General features: G+C 44.6%; 2 protein-coding genes across 5 annotated transcripts; both read right to left on the bottom strand.

The window, feature by feature from the left end:
* Positions 1-281: 281 nt before the first annotated feature.
* LOC13036270 (uncharacterized) lies at positions 282-1,958 on the bottom strand. Of its 4 annotated transcripts, none has more exons than XR_004468512.1 (5): positions 1,723-1,958; positions 1,476-1,664; positions 883-1,417; positions 619-819; positions 282-565 (listed from the first exon to the last, which is right to left on the bottom strand). XR_004468512.1 is itself a non-coding variant. In XM_003736630.3 (3 exons), the coding sequence occupies exons 1-3, from the start codon at positions 947-949 to the stop codon at positions 354-356; spliced, it is 480 nt and encodes a 159-aa protein (XP_003736678.3). In that variant the 5' UTR covers positions 950-1,016; the 3' UTR covers positions 282-353. The 4 variants fall into 4 exon arrangements, 1 of the variants encoding a protein (XP_003736678.3); XR_004468513.1 differs by having other exon boundaries at positions 1,476-1,717; positions 1,772-1,786; XR_004468514.1 differs by lacking the exon at positions 619-819 and having other exon boundaries at positions 1,476-1,661.
* A 36-nt stretch (positions 1,959-1,994) lies between these two features.
* On the bottom strand, positions 1,995-2,710 carry LOC13036443 (uncharacterized). Its single transcript, XM_003736632.3, has 3 exons — positions 2,564-2,710; positions 2,315-2,500; positions 1,995-2,256 (listed from the first exon to the last, which is right to left on the bottom strand). The coding sequence occupies exons 1-3, from the start codon at positions 2,628-2,630 to the stop codon at positions 2,021-2,023; spliced, it is 489 nt and encodes a 162-aa protein (XP_003736680.2). The 5' UTR covers positions 2,631-2,710; the 3' UTR covers positions 1,995-2,020.
* Positions 2,711-15,791: the final 13,081 nt, after the last annotated feature.

Consider the following 15,791-nt stretch of genomic DNA (forward strand, 5'->3'; position numbering starts at 1 on the left):
ACAGAAACAATATCGCATCCTCTCGCCTCTTTGCCGTTAGCCCATGTTCTGTGTCCTGTGTCCTGTGTCCTGTGTCCCGTGTCCCGTGCTTTGTACTGTGTAGCCCGCCCATTGTTGACTTGATTTGTATGCGCCTTGGCTTAGTCCAATGGCCACTTTGTTTTGGTCTGGGGTCCAGGCACTTGAAATTCCCCCATGCAGGCAGCTTTATTGAATTTCCTGTGATATGTAAAGCAACATTTCTCAAGGCATTCCAGTGGCTTGGGAAAAAGCAGTAACCATAAAAGTTGAAACTGCCCGTATATTTAATATTATTTTCTTAAATAAAATATATGTATATACATTCGTAGTTTTTAATATATTCGGATAATAGTGAGGCAGAGGACGAGTACCCTGGAAAGGCGATTTCGGGATACATGGTCTTTTGAATGACAGTCACACGATTGCAGACAGAGATCACAGGTCTCATCCTCGTTCCAGCTAGAGTTCTGATTATAGAAGCGTCCCCTAAGTTGTTGACATCCTATTTCCGCGTTCCAAAAGCAGCACCAGTCCCATATCTCACCTGGAAAATATCAAATCAATCCAATACAACCGATATCTGATTGAAATGCATACCAATCTGTTCGTAATTATCTGGCACACATGCCGAAAATAATCCATTGTCAGCGGCTCTATTGGAGTGTTTTTCTTTTGGTCTTATTTTCTCTTGATCTGCGATATTTTCACAGTAGATGCCGGGGGATTCGACTCTCGGACAACCGGACTGAGTCTTCTTACAATCGCCGCACTGTACCGACTCCAATTGAGCCTTATCGACTTATTAAAGGTATGCCCTTCAGTTGTATGCTCTAACTATATGTAAAACGTATGCTTACTCACCACAGATTGCGTTCCATATCATGTTTGAGATGCTCAACAGGGTTAGTAGATCAAATTTGAAAATCATCACGGATTGAAAACTTTTGATATTGAAAAGAATCTCCCTGGATGTATTGTTCACTTGATTTCTAAACGCCTTGGCGCCCTATGGCCCTATGCGAGCAGCTTCATTGAATTTCCTATGATATGTAAAACAACATTTGTCAGGGCATTCACAGTGCATTCTCAGTTCATAGTCGGAAATTGGCTCAGCACAAAAGCAGCACAATATCGTATAAAAGTGGAAACTGCAAGAATTCTTAGTATATTTCGTAAATGTACAATAGTTTAGAGTAAATTCCGATAATAGTGTAGCAAAGCAGCAGTACTCTGGCAAGGCCACTTCTGGCTTCATTTGCTCCTGTATCGCAGTCGCACGAGTGCAGACAGAGCATACAGGTAATATTCCAGTCTTCATGCAGCTGATAGTAGTGTCCCGTAAGCTGTTGGCATCCCATTTTCGGGTTCCAAAAGCAGCACCAGTCCCATATATCACCTGGAAAATATGAAATCCGTCTGGTTATACAAATATATGTACCATATAGCCTGCATACCTGTCACTTCGTATTCATCGGGCACACATTGTGCAAGTGTGCCTTTTGTAGCGGTTCTTTTTGGTTTAATTTTCTCTCGATCTGTTGCATTATCGCAGAAGATGCCGGAGGTTGCAAGACCAGTGCACGCGTCCTGAACACTGTCACAGCTCGCGCACTTTGGTGACTCCAATTGAGTCCCATCGACTGCTTGAAGAATACCTTCAATTGCATGCTCTCACTGAAGGTAATTCTTCTGCGGACTTACCATAAAAATAGTTCCATGTTATGATTGAGATGCTCAACAACAGACTTACTAGATCAAATTGGATAATCATCACTGATTGAAAACTTTTGATATTGAAAAGAATCTCCCTGGATGTATTGTTGACTTGATTTCTAAACGCCTTAGCCTAGTCCCCATGTAAGCAGCTTCATTGAATTTCCTATGATATGTAAAACAACATGTGTTAGGGCATTCACAGTGCATTCTCAGTTCATAGTCGGAAATTGGCTCAGCACAAAAGCAGCACAATATCGTATAAAAGTGTAAACTGCAAGAATTCTTAGTATATTTCGTATATGTACAATAGTTTAGAGTAAATTCCGATAATAGTGTAGCAAAGCAGCAGTACTCTGGTAAGGCCATTTCTAGCTTCAATTCTTCCTGTTCCGCAGCCGCATATGTGCAGACAGTACATACAGTAATCATTCCAGTGTTCAGTCTGCTGATGGTAGTGTCCCGCAATCTGTCGGCATCCCATTTTCGGGTTCCATATGCAGCACATTTCCCATAAAATACCTGGAAAATATGAAATCAGTCTGTTAATACAAATATATGTACCAAATAGCCTGCATACCTGTCACTTCGTATTCATCGGGCACACATTGTGCAAGTGTTCCATTTGTAGCGGTTTTCTTTTCTTTAAATTTCTCTCGATCTGTTGCATTATCGCAGGAGATGCCGGAGGTTTCAAGACCAGCGCACGGCTCTTGAAATTCGTCACAGCTCACGCACTTTGGTGACTCAAATTCAGTCCCATTGACTGCTTGAAGATATTCTATTCAATTGAATGCTCTCACTGAAGGTAATTCTTCTGCGGACTTACCATAAAAAGAGTTCCATGTTATGATTGAGATGCTCAACAGACTTACTAGACCAAATTTAATAAACATCTCTGATGAAGAATTTTGTTATTTTTATTTTGTTTCTTTTTGGAAAGGAATCTCTATGTGTATGTAGTTTGACTGCACTGGAAATTTCCTTTATTTTTCAGATACACTCATCAGCATTATTTACGTGCCGAGCGACCTTCTTTCTACCCTACGAGTACGGGCGTGTTCATGTGTGCTGGAGACGGTGTGAAGGTGAGATCTGAAAGCTGGAAGCTGGGTGGGGATGGTGGTGAGAGTTAGGCCCTCCAAAACTGATGAGGGTTAATTTGCCAACGGCTCAACAATTCATCAGCCAGTCCAATTAACTAAGCGCGACCCATTTCCCGGCCGCTGCCACGCGACTCCACGCCGCACAGTGGGACATTCCGCCGTTTTAGCTTGCTAAATTAATAACTTCAAAACAAATTCTCGAGAAAATATAAGGGTAATGGTCCAAATATTTAAAAATTTGATTTTAATCAAAAATCTTCGAGTTTTGCCACCTCTTTTCGTCTGATTCGCCACTGTGCGCCGTTGATTCCTCCGCCATGCCTCACGCGACTCCACTCTTCGTGGGGTGTTATAAATTTAAATTTAAAAGCCAAACAAAACTCGCATTCTCATTGCCGCACCGCCGCACGCCTGGTCGGAAGCGCTTTATCGCAGCTCGCACAGCAGATTCTCTAGAAATTAAGAAAAACTGCCCGGTACGGACTGAAATGGAGAGTGATTCTCTTCTCCAGTTAGATGTCGAGATACCGGACCCAGTCCATCTCTGGGCGGAGAGGACACTACTCGTATTTGGCCGTACTCGGATGACACCGTTTGCACTTTATCCTTGTCAGTTGTTATCGTTTATTGCTGCCTTGCCACGGCGAAGAAGGAGCCGCCTTCTTTGAGAAATTGTAGCACAAAAGTCAACGTGTAACGAGAAAATAATAAATGCCATTAATACAGCAGGCAGACAGACAGACAGACAGAGGAAGAAGGGCCAAGAAGAGGATGCGTGCCGGATGAAAACGAATGGAGTATGAAATTGAAAACCACGAAACAAAGTTAAAAGAAAAAAAATAACAAAAATGAAATAAACACTAAAAAAGTGTGGAATAACAAACAGGATGAAAAAAAAATTTAAAATGGTCAAAGGTTTCACACAGTCACTCGGATTTTTAAATAATAATTTTGTACACGAAATATATATATATTTTTTTAATTATTACAAATTTTATTTTGATCAATTTACAGGATGGCTTACACACACTCCTCCTTCCTGTTTTCTATAAGAATGTGTTCTTCCAGGTGGCGATTGTCACGCACTGGCAGCTGGCCTAAAGGCTGGTCTGCAAGAAAGGCAAGGCAAGGCAAGGCTCTTCACTTTTATTGACAAACTCGACGAGAATTTGTGCGAAATGTGCGTGCGCGACTTGGCCGGCTATCCTTTATCCTTTGAGGCTCTTCTCTCTTTTTTTGGGCACATACAAAAAGGGAGCCCTAAATGTGTGTGAGTGTGGTAGGGTTGGGCGTGGCCCACAGGACACGACATTTCTTGTGTGTGCCGTAGTTGTTGCTTGTGTCTTTTGTTTCCACCTCGTGCCACTTGACATTGCTTGCGGTTTGTTAGCGGTCCGGGTAAAATTCCAGTGTGCAACAATCTCGTACGGGAAATTTTGTTATTCAAAACACGACGGATTACCGTTCATTCCGCTTACACACACATATACAGAGAGGGAATAAGGGAGTACATACATGTATATGCCGTCGCATGTGGAGACCGCAGGCGGCACCTTTCCCGGTTCATGTCGCTGGCGTTGTCACACGGCACACATTTGTTAGACACTAAGCCCGTGTATGCCTCCTCTGCCAAGGATAAGAATGTTTATTATCTTTATCACACACACGCACACACATACACACAGATACAACTACATTGAAGCCAAACCGCAAAGCAACCGCACGTACAAAACTTAAAGGGGCTGACGGCAAATGACAGACAACAAGACAACAACAAAATGAAGCCGCCGCATCCGCATCCGTATCCGCATCCGCATTCAACTTCCCTTTGCCGGCCATTGTCTTGCGTAACTAACTTCAAAATGGCGCCACGCCGTGTCACGCAATTATGACCACGCCTACGTCTTTGGCATTTTTCCCCGCTCCCCCGCTCACTCTCCTTGGCCTTTTCCTTCCCAGTTTCCAGTTTTTATTTCGCTTTATTAAATGCTTCAGGTAGCTACTTAAACACGTTTTCGATTAGAGCAGCTGCTGTCATTACTCAAAGTCGAAGGGGGTCGGGTGGTGCCGGCGGATTTCGGGACGAGTCTCGTCAGTCTTTCACCTGTAGGAAGATGGTGGCGCTTGCCATTCCTTTGCCTGCTATTGTTGGGCTTTCTTTTCTTTTGCTGTGCTGTTTTTTTGTTTTTGTTTTGTTTCTTCCTGTACATCTTCAATATTTTATAATAAAGCGAAATTCCAGGAAGAGGAATACAAAAATGTGCAGCAACAGCGGCAAAAGCGGCATCGGGGGGTTGGAAAAGGAGGCTTAGATGGGGGGCTTGGTGGTTACTGGAGTGTGCTGATAAGGTTCAGGATCAGCTTAAAAGAAAAGAAAATTTCTGTATTAAAACCTAAGAAGAGCTGAAGCTCGAAGTAGAGTACAGGGGTATTCTTTTCTTTCAATCAGAGGTCTTACTACTGCAGTTTAGTATCTTTGAATAAAAAACCGCTTTGAATAAAACCGCTTGCATATGTTTCACCTAAATATGTTGTAGACTTTATCTGGGAATTATCTGGGAACTCGGCTAATATCTGGCATCCATAAATTCACCTTGATTGCATGCACTGAAAAAGTTTATAGCCCCATTCTGCCCTCCCCAGCCAGCTCGAGGACTTAAGCCGCTCAGTGCAGGCCTGCGATGGATGCCACAACCTGTCATATTTTTATGTTTTAAGCCGCAGAATGGCCGGGATGCAGGGCCCCGGAAGTAAGGTGGGGAATCTTCAAAAGTAAATCTCAAAGTACTTTAATGTTGTATCCTGTTATCGCTGCCGACGTGCAGCTGTCGCTATTAGCGTTCGACTTCCAAGGGGGAAAAAGATGAAGAGGACGAGGAACTGTCTTGTCTGTTCCGCTTCTTTCATTCGATGTTGCGGCATGGTGTTGACAGGATATTTACAGGATTTCTATCAATATGCCGGCATTAGCACGTACGCCTGCAATGAACGTGAATGTGAGTAATGCCAGTGCCTGAGGTAAGAAAACGGTGAAAACGTATGGAGAAGCCCAGAAGGAAAACAATGCCAGAGGAAAAGCGTACCTCGACTTTGACTGCTAATATAATCATATTTCGGCAATACTTCTGATGCTATTAGTATTCAGAATAAACACAAAATAGGCACTACTGATATTTAACGAAATCCAACCAGAATTTATTTATAAACTCATTAATTTTAAGCAGAGCTGCCTAACAACTTGGGAAAATTCACCAGAATTTGAGCTTGATTTCTTTTTGCTTTTCACCCACTTTTGCTGATTGCTTCTATTTCACACGATTTCTTCGGCAAATTGAAAGATCAACAGTACTGTGCTCGGTAACGGACGACCCCTTAACTTATTTCTGCTGAATTATTTACTTTTCATTTGTACCAGGCAGCCCCAGCAGCCACCGCCAGCCCCGGGCCGCACCTGTTTCCTGCCAGGTGGCTCAACGGGTTAAAACGAGGGCCCAGTCAATTGTTGTCGGTCAAACAAAAACTGGCACAACACGAACAACGAACAATGAACAACGAGAGAGCTCAAGTATTTGTGCTATTTAAAATTTGCTTTACCAAACGTCAAGTGGTTAGCAACAGCAGCCCGAGCGGGCTGAGGCTGAGGCTGAGTGGCACTCGGTCCGAAGCTAACCCCCAGCCCTCGCAGCACCGTCCATTCTAGCCTACACCACCCACTCGAGCTCCCTGGGCTGGGGCTGGGGCTGGGGCTGGGGCTGAGGCTGGGGCTGGAACGGCTGGCCGCCTATGTGTGCGACTGAGATGGGACTTGGCTGGAGCCTATTGGCCGTAAATTATTAATGATTACTAGCCCGAAATTACAGTTAACTCACTTATTTGCTCATTCGCAAATGAAGGCCAATTGCAGCAGAGCCAGCAGCGAGGAAGGGAGCGGTTTACGTTGACGGAAACAGGGACTGGGAAACTGGGAACTAATTTATTTTTACCACAAACTGGCCAAAGAGATAGGTAATATAGCCACGATGGGCGCAGGAACGGGTGGGGTGGCTGGGACTCGAGGGAGGGGTAAGGTCTCTGGCTAATTGTGGGTCCGATTATGTTTAAATATTTATTTTGATTGTTGAAATTTGCGACGAGCATCAATCCGAAAACTTCTCTCATTTATTCGCTCGAAATCATTTCATATTCATAAGAGCTTGTTGTGGACCGGGCCAGAGAACTTTTTGCTATTTATATTTTATATAATTTTATACCTACTGCGTATAAACAGAATTCATCCCATCGCCAGATAAAAATTATGTATATTTGCCGGAGCCAAACAGAGGCACAGGCAGAGGCAGTCTCTGTTGTTTTTTTTCTGTGGACTTCCGCCTAAAATGGCAAGCGCCTGAATTGATTTTCATTAGGTGGGCCTAGGCATCAACATCAACATCAACATCCACATCCGAATCAAAATTCAATTTTCCAGTACACATTTTGCTGATTGTTTGATTGAGGACCGTAATTCGCTGACTCTATTATGCCGTCTTTGAATTGTCAATGAGCTCGAAGAAAATTTTCAGTGATCTGGAATCTGATTTTGTCTTGTTTGCTCTATGTTTATGATTGACTCCAGCCCAAGTTCGTACTGCAGGTTGCCTTTTATCCATTATCCCTTACTAGGAGAATCGTGTCATGTGCCCTGTACACTGATTCCATCTTGGTAACCAGTATCCAGTATCCAGTATCATCTGCCAAATATAATTAAAGCCCACTACGGACTATCCTATTCGTTTTGAAGTGTTGGGGCCTTTTCAGAAACCCAAAACAGAACTTGCTCTGAATAGGAAGTAGAGGAGGAGAAAAGGCTGGTTGAAGATTGAGAGAGTGTTGACGACAAACTATTGAAGAACTATTGAAAAGTATTCAAGCGCAGGCAAGTCTTAGCTGGGACATGGAATAAATGGGAGATACGAGTGGCTCGGTGGCTGCTGCTACGTCTACACACACACACCCCCACACACACACACATACATTAGAATGTGGACAAAAACAAAAATTCTTTCTAAAGCACTCAAAAGCCCAAAAAGCGTGGATGCACACAGATACACAATCAAGAAAGCAGACACTCACCGAGAGAGAGAAAGAGAGAGAGAGAGAGAGTGAAATACACACAGCTGTGAGAGAGGCCTCAGTTAGTTGCAGTGAAAAGAGGATAAACTGCATTTTTATCTTTAAACACACTTCAAGTGCCATAGGCGTCAGAGGGAGTGGCGGGCAAGGCCCGGCCTAACAGGCACGAAAACAAACACAAGTGCAGCAGAGGCGCCTCTGTGTTTGAGTGTGGAAGGTGTGGCAGGTGCGGCGGGTGCGGCGGGTGTGTGTGCTTTTGTCAGAGCCATGTCCTTGTTACTACTCGTACTCTGATTATTATTCAAGTCATCACCGACGGCCATAAAGCAAGTTTTGAGGGGCTTCCACCGCTGCTACAGTCGCTTCACTTGAAACGCAATGAGACCAGTGATGAAGCGCCTCTAAGTATGCAGAGGAAGCCATTGGGCCCGCTCTGATTCCTATTAAATGTATCTGCTCGAATTGTAGGATTCAGAAACGCCTTGGACATTAATCACCTATCGGCTGATGCAAAACTTTCGCCATAGCTCGACGGCGGAAACTCTTTATGATATTTGTCGATGCCGAGTAGGGGGAAGTCGAGGATGTCGATGACGCTGTTTAAACGAACTGCGATATACGCTTGCCAGCCATTTACCAGCCACACCCATGGCCCAGGGAAGACATTATGCGATAAGCCTCAAGGTAACGACATTGCTGCAGGTTTCTCCACTCAACTTTTTACCCATTTCTCTCTCCTCCATTTTTTTTGGCAATTTATTGCCAACCTTCAAAAAGGCCAACTATGCCAATCTCGGGCTGAGACTGTGTGTGAGAGTTGGCAGCCGACAGGATTGAAAGGACTGCAAGCAACAAAAAAGAGGTTTTGCATAACGGCAAGAATTAATTTTTTAACACGCACACTGACAGAGAGAGAGTAGAGTGAGAGTGCCTCAAGAAGAGGAGCGGAAAGACCGCTGCGCGTTGACACTGATTTTGACGCATTGCTCCCTGAGGATGTGACCCAAAAAGTCAGTGCGGCAAATGAGCAAATGTGGGTGGCAGGCAGCAGCAGGGCAGCAACTGAAGCCGGTTAAGTGTTCAGTAGTCTGGAGTGCTGGAGATCTAAGCATGAGCAAAATATGAGAGCTGCACAGCCAGGAGGCAGCGGACGGGGGAGCAGAGAGCCCACCCAGTCGTTATTCGGTGTTTTTAATTTGCGCCCGGCTGGAGGTGGTTAGATTCCGACAGAGTGAAAGGTAGACAGACATCCAACCGTGGAAAAGCATTTTAATATGCAAATGGAAGAGCGCAAAGCAAAATCTAGGAATCTAGGAATGTGGCAACCTCTTTGAGGTGGAGTACAAGGCCCCTAGCTGCTGCCACCAATTGATAGAAGCAACACGAGGAGTCACGAGAAATGAACCACCAACGCGGGTTCAATGCCAGCTCAAATGCTGAGCTCTAACCATAGCTCAGGGCCTCCTGCAAGTGAAATGAAACAGTTCCCAGGCCGAAAACTGCAGACTTCTTGAAGCCCCAACAACAAGATTTGCTCGGAGCGTCACGCAAGTGCTTCAACGAGCCAAAGCAAAGGAAAGCTGCATGCAAAAAAAAAAAGAAAAAAAGGGGGAAAATAAGAAAATGCTGAAAAGCATGTCAGTTTCATGCTCGCGGCCGCACTTAACATTATTTTTGCTGCACCAGCAACAGCAACAGCAAACGCAGCGGCAACAAGAACCCACTTCTTTTGTGGAAGAGCAACAACAGCAGCTGCAGCCAGCAAACTGGATGCCCTTACAGGCCACCCACCCAGCCAGCACTGCCCTATAACGCATACGCAGCGTGGTACGTGTGCGCGAGCAGGTCAAACTTAAATATTTAATGAAGCGCTTAATGTGCGACTTCCCGTCCTCCCGAGCCTCTTTACCACGCTTTACCCCTTAAGCAGCCTTAATTGCCGAGCTCAGGCACGGCATTGCGCCCTCTCTCCCTCTCTCCCGCTGTCTTTGTTTCTGGTCAAGCTGAAAAACCTGCAAATATTTTCAGCAAATTTTTGCCTAATGCAAAAAATATTTTATTGTGCTCGCTCCTGAAAGCAGGGGACAGATGGGGCAGAATTCAGTACCATAAATTTGAACAGAGACAAAAAAAGAATTACGGAGGGAGAGAAGGTAAGCGTTCTCTTGGTAAGCAGCCCCAAAATATTTGCGGCGGTCCTCTAAGCCCAGGCATGCGGTTGGCCAGGCATGTGCAGCATTTCAAGCAGCGCACTTCACACAAAAGCAAAACAATAATACATACATACATACACCCACCAACACACATACTCACACAAACAATGAACGTAAAGGCAGCCATTGCCATACAGTTTTCGGACGCTCCCTTCCCCCTGCAAAGGTAACTAGATGCAGGTGCTGGATTAGATATGTCCCGGCTCGGAATTTACACCTAAACCTAAGCGAGTGCCCAAAACAGTTGGCTAGAAAAATTGTACACCTTCTTATTAGGGTCTTCAAAATTTAGGATAAAAGAAGCGGGAGATTTTTTAAAAAAATATAAAAGGAATTCTTTAATATTTTGCAGATTGAAAGTTGAATTCTCTGAAATTTGTTAATGAGTGGAGAAGTTGCAAAAACATCTCTATTGTTTCCTTCAATCAGTACATTTTATATGGTTTTATTGTGGTCAAATATTCAGATATGAAATGAATTTTCGTAATGTGAGTTGATATAGATGTATAGGTACCTAAAATGTATATGGTAAATTTCTTTTCATACAATTATTTACGGGCCCAAGGATTGAGTGCGCCATCTGATCCCCTAACGGCCATGTTATGATCCAGTTTTAGCGGGAAACCAGACCCGAGGACAGCACTGGGCTTCGTGTTGCAACCAGGGAGGCCAGGCAGCACCATGGCGACAAGGCATTAAAGCAATTGCACGAATCAGCCGCCCAGCACATTCTTGTACCAAGCCAGAACAATGCGATTGTTGGGTTGGGCCTGTTTCAAACATTTAAAGTGAACAAAGTGTGCCAGACTGGCTCAGATTTAGATGCAGACTCAGACTTGGACTCAACTTTTCTCTTTCTCTGGGGCTGAAGGATTTACCTATGTATTTACATCAAAGGACCAAGTCAAGGTGTTTCGTGCCAAGTACTTACTTTCGATATGCGTTCTCCCCCGGTGAATGTACAAGCTGCTTGCCACAAACCCCAACCAACACACTCATAAACCTCCTGGATAGGAGGGGGTTTTGTTTTTTTTTTGGTAAGGCACGAGACGACATAAAGTGGAACTTGCCAACGTAACGAAATTCGGTCAACATGCTGGCCATGACGGCGACCGGTGGCTCGCTCGCTTAGCTTAGTGCCATACTGCCCACATGTGGCCATAATTTTTAAGCGCCAAATGAGCGGCCATCCATTGGCCATGATGTCCGGCATGGTATTTGCCGTTTGCCATTTGTCCTTACCAGTGGCACATTGTCCTGGGCCGGCCAACACGAATACCTTTGGGACGTGGGCCAAATGACCGAATACCGTGGACCGTTAGCCCGATCTTGAGCCAGCAGTATTAAAGGCAGGTAATATCGTGGCTTTTTCTAATTGTTGTGGTTTGATCTCGTAACTGGGGAAGTATATTCTCACTTGAACACTGGCCAATACTTTTTTTATTTAGCTTAATATTTAAAGCTCGTTTCGAGGCATTTCATTTGATATCATGGCACGATTTCCGACCTTTCTTCCCGCACACAATCAGTGCCAGATAGTGTTAACCCTTCGGCTACGCCCAAAAATCCCGTTGGACCCATTCATGTGTTGCACAAATAAAATAAAGTTAGCTTAGGACACGTTAAACTTGTAAATATTGTCACACACTCTTCCAGCTACACATACACGTGCAGACGTGTATAGTACACACATATCCGGTTCGGCAAATTTAAGGTCAGTTTTGTTGTCATTTCTTTTATACTCGTAGTACTAGAATACCTATATAAATTTTAAATGGGGTACTAAATTCCTCACATATTCAAATATACAAATTAAATATAAAATATTTATTGAACTTAAACAAAAAATAAATAAATTAAGATGAGTTTCTATCAAGTAAGATTTTAGAAATATAAGATTGTTTTTATTTGGTCAGAGATATCATTTGTTCAATCGTACTTGTATTATTCATTCATTTCTATTCGAATCCGAATGATTACAGGTTCTTACCAGCAGCTCAATAGTTTGGCCGTAGTGTTTAAAAAAATAATGCACTTATTTTTATAATAATTTATCAATTACGTTGAGTATTGAAAATAGTTCGTCGGTCTTTCCACCTATCTACTGAGTGCGTAAATCGAAAAGAATTGGACAAATCACACCTGTAAATATTGCCACGTTTGTGCCTCCACACACAGAAGGAAATCCAGATAAATACCTGGAAAATGTACCCTCTTCCTACGCACCCTGAATGCAGTACGATGTGGCATGGAGGGACAAGGCGATGTGGGTCGAGCCGCACATTTTGTCAAAATTCCCCCCAGAACACAGCAGACAAATGGAAGCCAAACAAAAAGAGGCACAAGGCAGCGGCAGCAGCAGCAGCAGCAGCAGCAGCAAAAACAAAGAACAACAAAGATAAAGAGAAAGAGGAAGGTCCAAAAAGCAGAGAGAGGGACAGAAGGATTGGGTGGCTGGGAGCGGGGAACGAGGCAAAGAAACCACAATCGAGACCATTATCAATTACACGCACAGCAGGACACGGTGGCAGGACACAGAAACACATGCAGACGATGAGAGAGAGGCGAGGGGAAAATGAGAATGGAGATAGGAATACTGGGGGGGCTGGGTGACTGGGTGGCTGGGTGGCTGGGAGAGAAACGCAAACGAAATGAAAATACGCATAAAATTGCAATTTACATCACATCCATTTGCACCCATATGCACACACTGGCACGCACACTGACGCATACGGATATCAACCGCACACACAGAAACACAACAGAGCTACAAATAAAATTCATTCATACGCATAATGAAACTCGCTCTCTTTCTCTCTCCCTTTCCATCTGTCTTTCTTCTTCGCCCCCCCCCCCTTGGGTACAAAAGTACAATGCGGCAACAAAGGAACACCCAAATAAAGACAACAATGTTTAGAAATAAACAAACAAATGCGAGTGGACGAATGAGTGGATGGATGGATGGATGAATGGATGGACGAAGCAGAGGCAGATGATGACCAGGAACTGAGGACTGGGGGAGGGAGGACTTTCGATTGGGAATGGGAATGCATTCTTCACCGCTGGAGAGTTGGCCGGAGAAAAATCCACGCCCTATATGTAAATTATTAGCCAGGCCACTTTTTGTCCGCCGCCCAAACTCAAGCTATGATGCCAGGGGCCAAGAGCGGGCGCAAAATCCCTGGAGTTGCCCAGCAAGAGCGGGAAAAATTTCAACCATAAAGGGAGCAAATTGAAGCCGCAAGCGGAGAGGGAGTGAGCACAACAAAGAGATAGAGCCAGAGAGCGTATGAAAGTGTGAGAGTGAGAGTGAGAATGGGGATGCTCTCGCTTTGTAGACTTTTTTGCTATGTGGCACAAAGTAAAACGCCCTTTTGGAGTTGCTTCCGATGCGAGCTAAGGGAACCCTGATCAAAGAGAGTTTCAGCCTAAATTTGTGAAATAAATGAACAAATTTGGAATTTACAAAATAGTTACTATATAAAGATACTCGTACTATAGCCCTTGAAACAAATATTTCGACTTTTTTGAATCTAAAGAGAAACTAAACATATTTCTTTCACCATTCTTAAACTGATGCTTAAAGTATTGCCTACTTTTAGGCTTGTCAAGCAAAGAGAGAGTTTCGGAGTAAGGCAATAAGAGAGAGAGAGTCCTGTGCTCTTCTGCTTTGTCGCTTTGTGGCGCCCAGCATGCGCAGAGTGTAGCGAGAGAAGCACGCCACACGACCACATCCCGAGCAGCGTCCGCACAGCATCAGCGGCGGCCCCAGCTGCGAAAAACTCTGCCATGCAGCGGCGGCCATCAGTAGTTGCCTCAGAGCCCGCGGGTTGAAGAAATCGTACGCATCGAGCGAGAGGCAAGCGCCGCGTCAAACCAAACAAAGAAAAAGAAAAAGCAAAGCAAAAAAAGTACATAAAAGCGAATAACAACAAGAGAGTGCAGAGCAAATAAAACAGACAGCAATAGGCAATTTCTAATTGACCAGGATTTCCCCACAACTGTGTTCAACTTAACCATCAAGCCAATGACCAAATGTTGCCACAAATCGCAGGCAAATGAGCCCGCAACTACAAGACTCCAATCCGTTGCCGTTGCCGTTGCTGCTGCTGCTCCTGCTCCAGCGGCTGCTGCAGAGTAGCAGAGTACAGTGCGAACCCGGTCCCGTGCCAGACTCCGGGCCTCCACCCGCACCCTGTACCGCTTTTCGAGCAGGGCGTTTTCTGCTTCGGTGTCCGTGTGTGTACCAGTGCTTAAATAATCCGCATAGCCAGCCAGTGCAACTTGAGGTGGCCGTAAATCACATTTCAGTAAACTAAAACCTCGAGTGCTGTCGCTTGCGGCTCATCGCATAGCGCCTCAAATTGAATCTCGTTTCCGGTCCGTACGTCCGCTCCCTCGTTGGCCAAGTCGGTCGTTTGGTCTGTGTATCGGTCTGTCCGTGTGTCGGTGTGTCGGTGTATCGGTGTATCGGTCGGCCGGACTGTCGGTGTGCCTGGTGTTGCTTCGCTTTTGTCGCCAGACATTTTTAGCTGCTCAAAAATTGATGCCAGCAGCCCCAGCAGTCCCAGCAGCCCCAAGCAGCTCAAGCAGCCCCAGTGACAGTCGCCTAGGCAGCGCTGTAATGTAAGTTATTGTATTCCCCCGAACTAGAACTCCAACTCCTCGCACACCTCCACTCCAGCCCACTCTCCCCGCCATCAAACCATCCCTGAGCACAGCCTGTAAATGTGCTACATGATTCCTGCTTAACTGTTGCTCCAACTGCGGCAACGTTCAACGCCCCAGACAGACCTGCACACCGAAAGCCAACCAGCCAGCCGGTCCATCGGAAATGTGTGCCAGTGTGCGAGCTCCCTGTACTTGAGCCAGCGAGTGGTAGTATTGGCCCAGAAGCGGCCTGAATGTTTATGGCAGTTGAAAGTCGTGAATTTGTTAGGCAATCTATTGGAACACACAATATTTCTAGCCATCAAAATATTCCCAGTTAATGCGGTTCTAGAATGGTTTACTGTGCGTATTTCCCAAATGGAACTAGAAGTCATTTTATTATTATTTCTATTTACTTTGAATATGTATACTTTAGGAATTGTTTTACATTTACTTTTTCATCGTCCTAGAATAGCTAGAATTCATTGAACAATTAATGTCTTGGAAATATTTTGTATAGGATTTTATTTATTGTGTATTTTGTATAAGCATTTTTTGCGTAGAACTTATTATTTACCATTCCAACTAATTCTGAGGGTAATTTGATCACAATTTTGTGTTGCGCATAAGCAAATGGGGGCTTCGTTTTGCTCACATGTCTAGTTGGCTTTTGTGTTGATTTTCCCATTTTATTGTTACCTCAAACGTTTTTCTCGTTTGCTCTAATGAATGCGCTCCGACCTGTTATCCCAGTTTTGCCAGTCGCCCTCCTCCAGCCACATCCTCCTCCATTCCACCATTCCACCATTCCATCCTCCAGCCAGCCAGTCAGTCAGACATCCTCACAGCTTGTCGCGTTTGGCTTTCGCCTCCTGTTTTTCGTATTCGTTTTCGTTTTGGCTTTGTTTTTGCTGTTATTGTTTTTAACGTAAATTCCCACTTGCTTAGAAAGTTCTGACGGGTCTCGCCCGGCTCTGTT

This window comes from Drosophila pseudoobscura, chromosome 2, assembly GCF_009870125.1.
Source record: "Drosophila pseudoobscura strain MV-25-SWS-2005 chromosome 2, UCI_Dpse_MV25, whole genome shotgun sequence".
NCBI classification, from domain to species: domain Eukaryota; kingdom Metazoa; phylum Arthropoda; class Insecta; order Diptera; family Drosophilidae; genus Drosophila; species Drosophila pseudoobscura.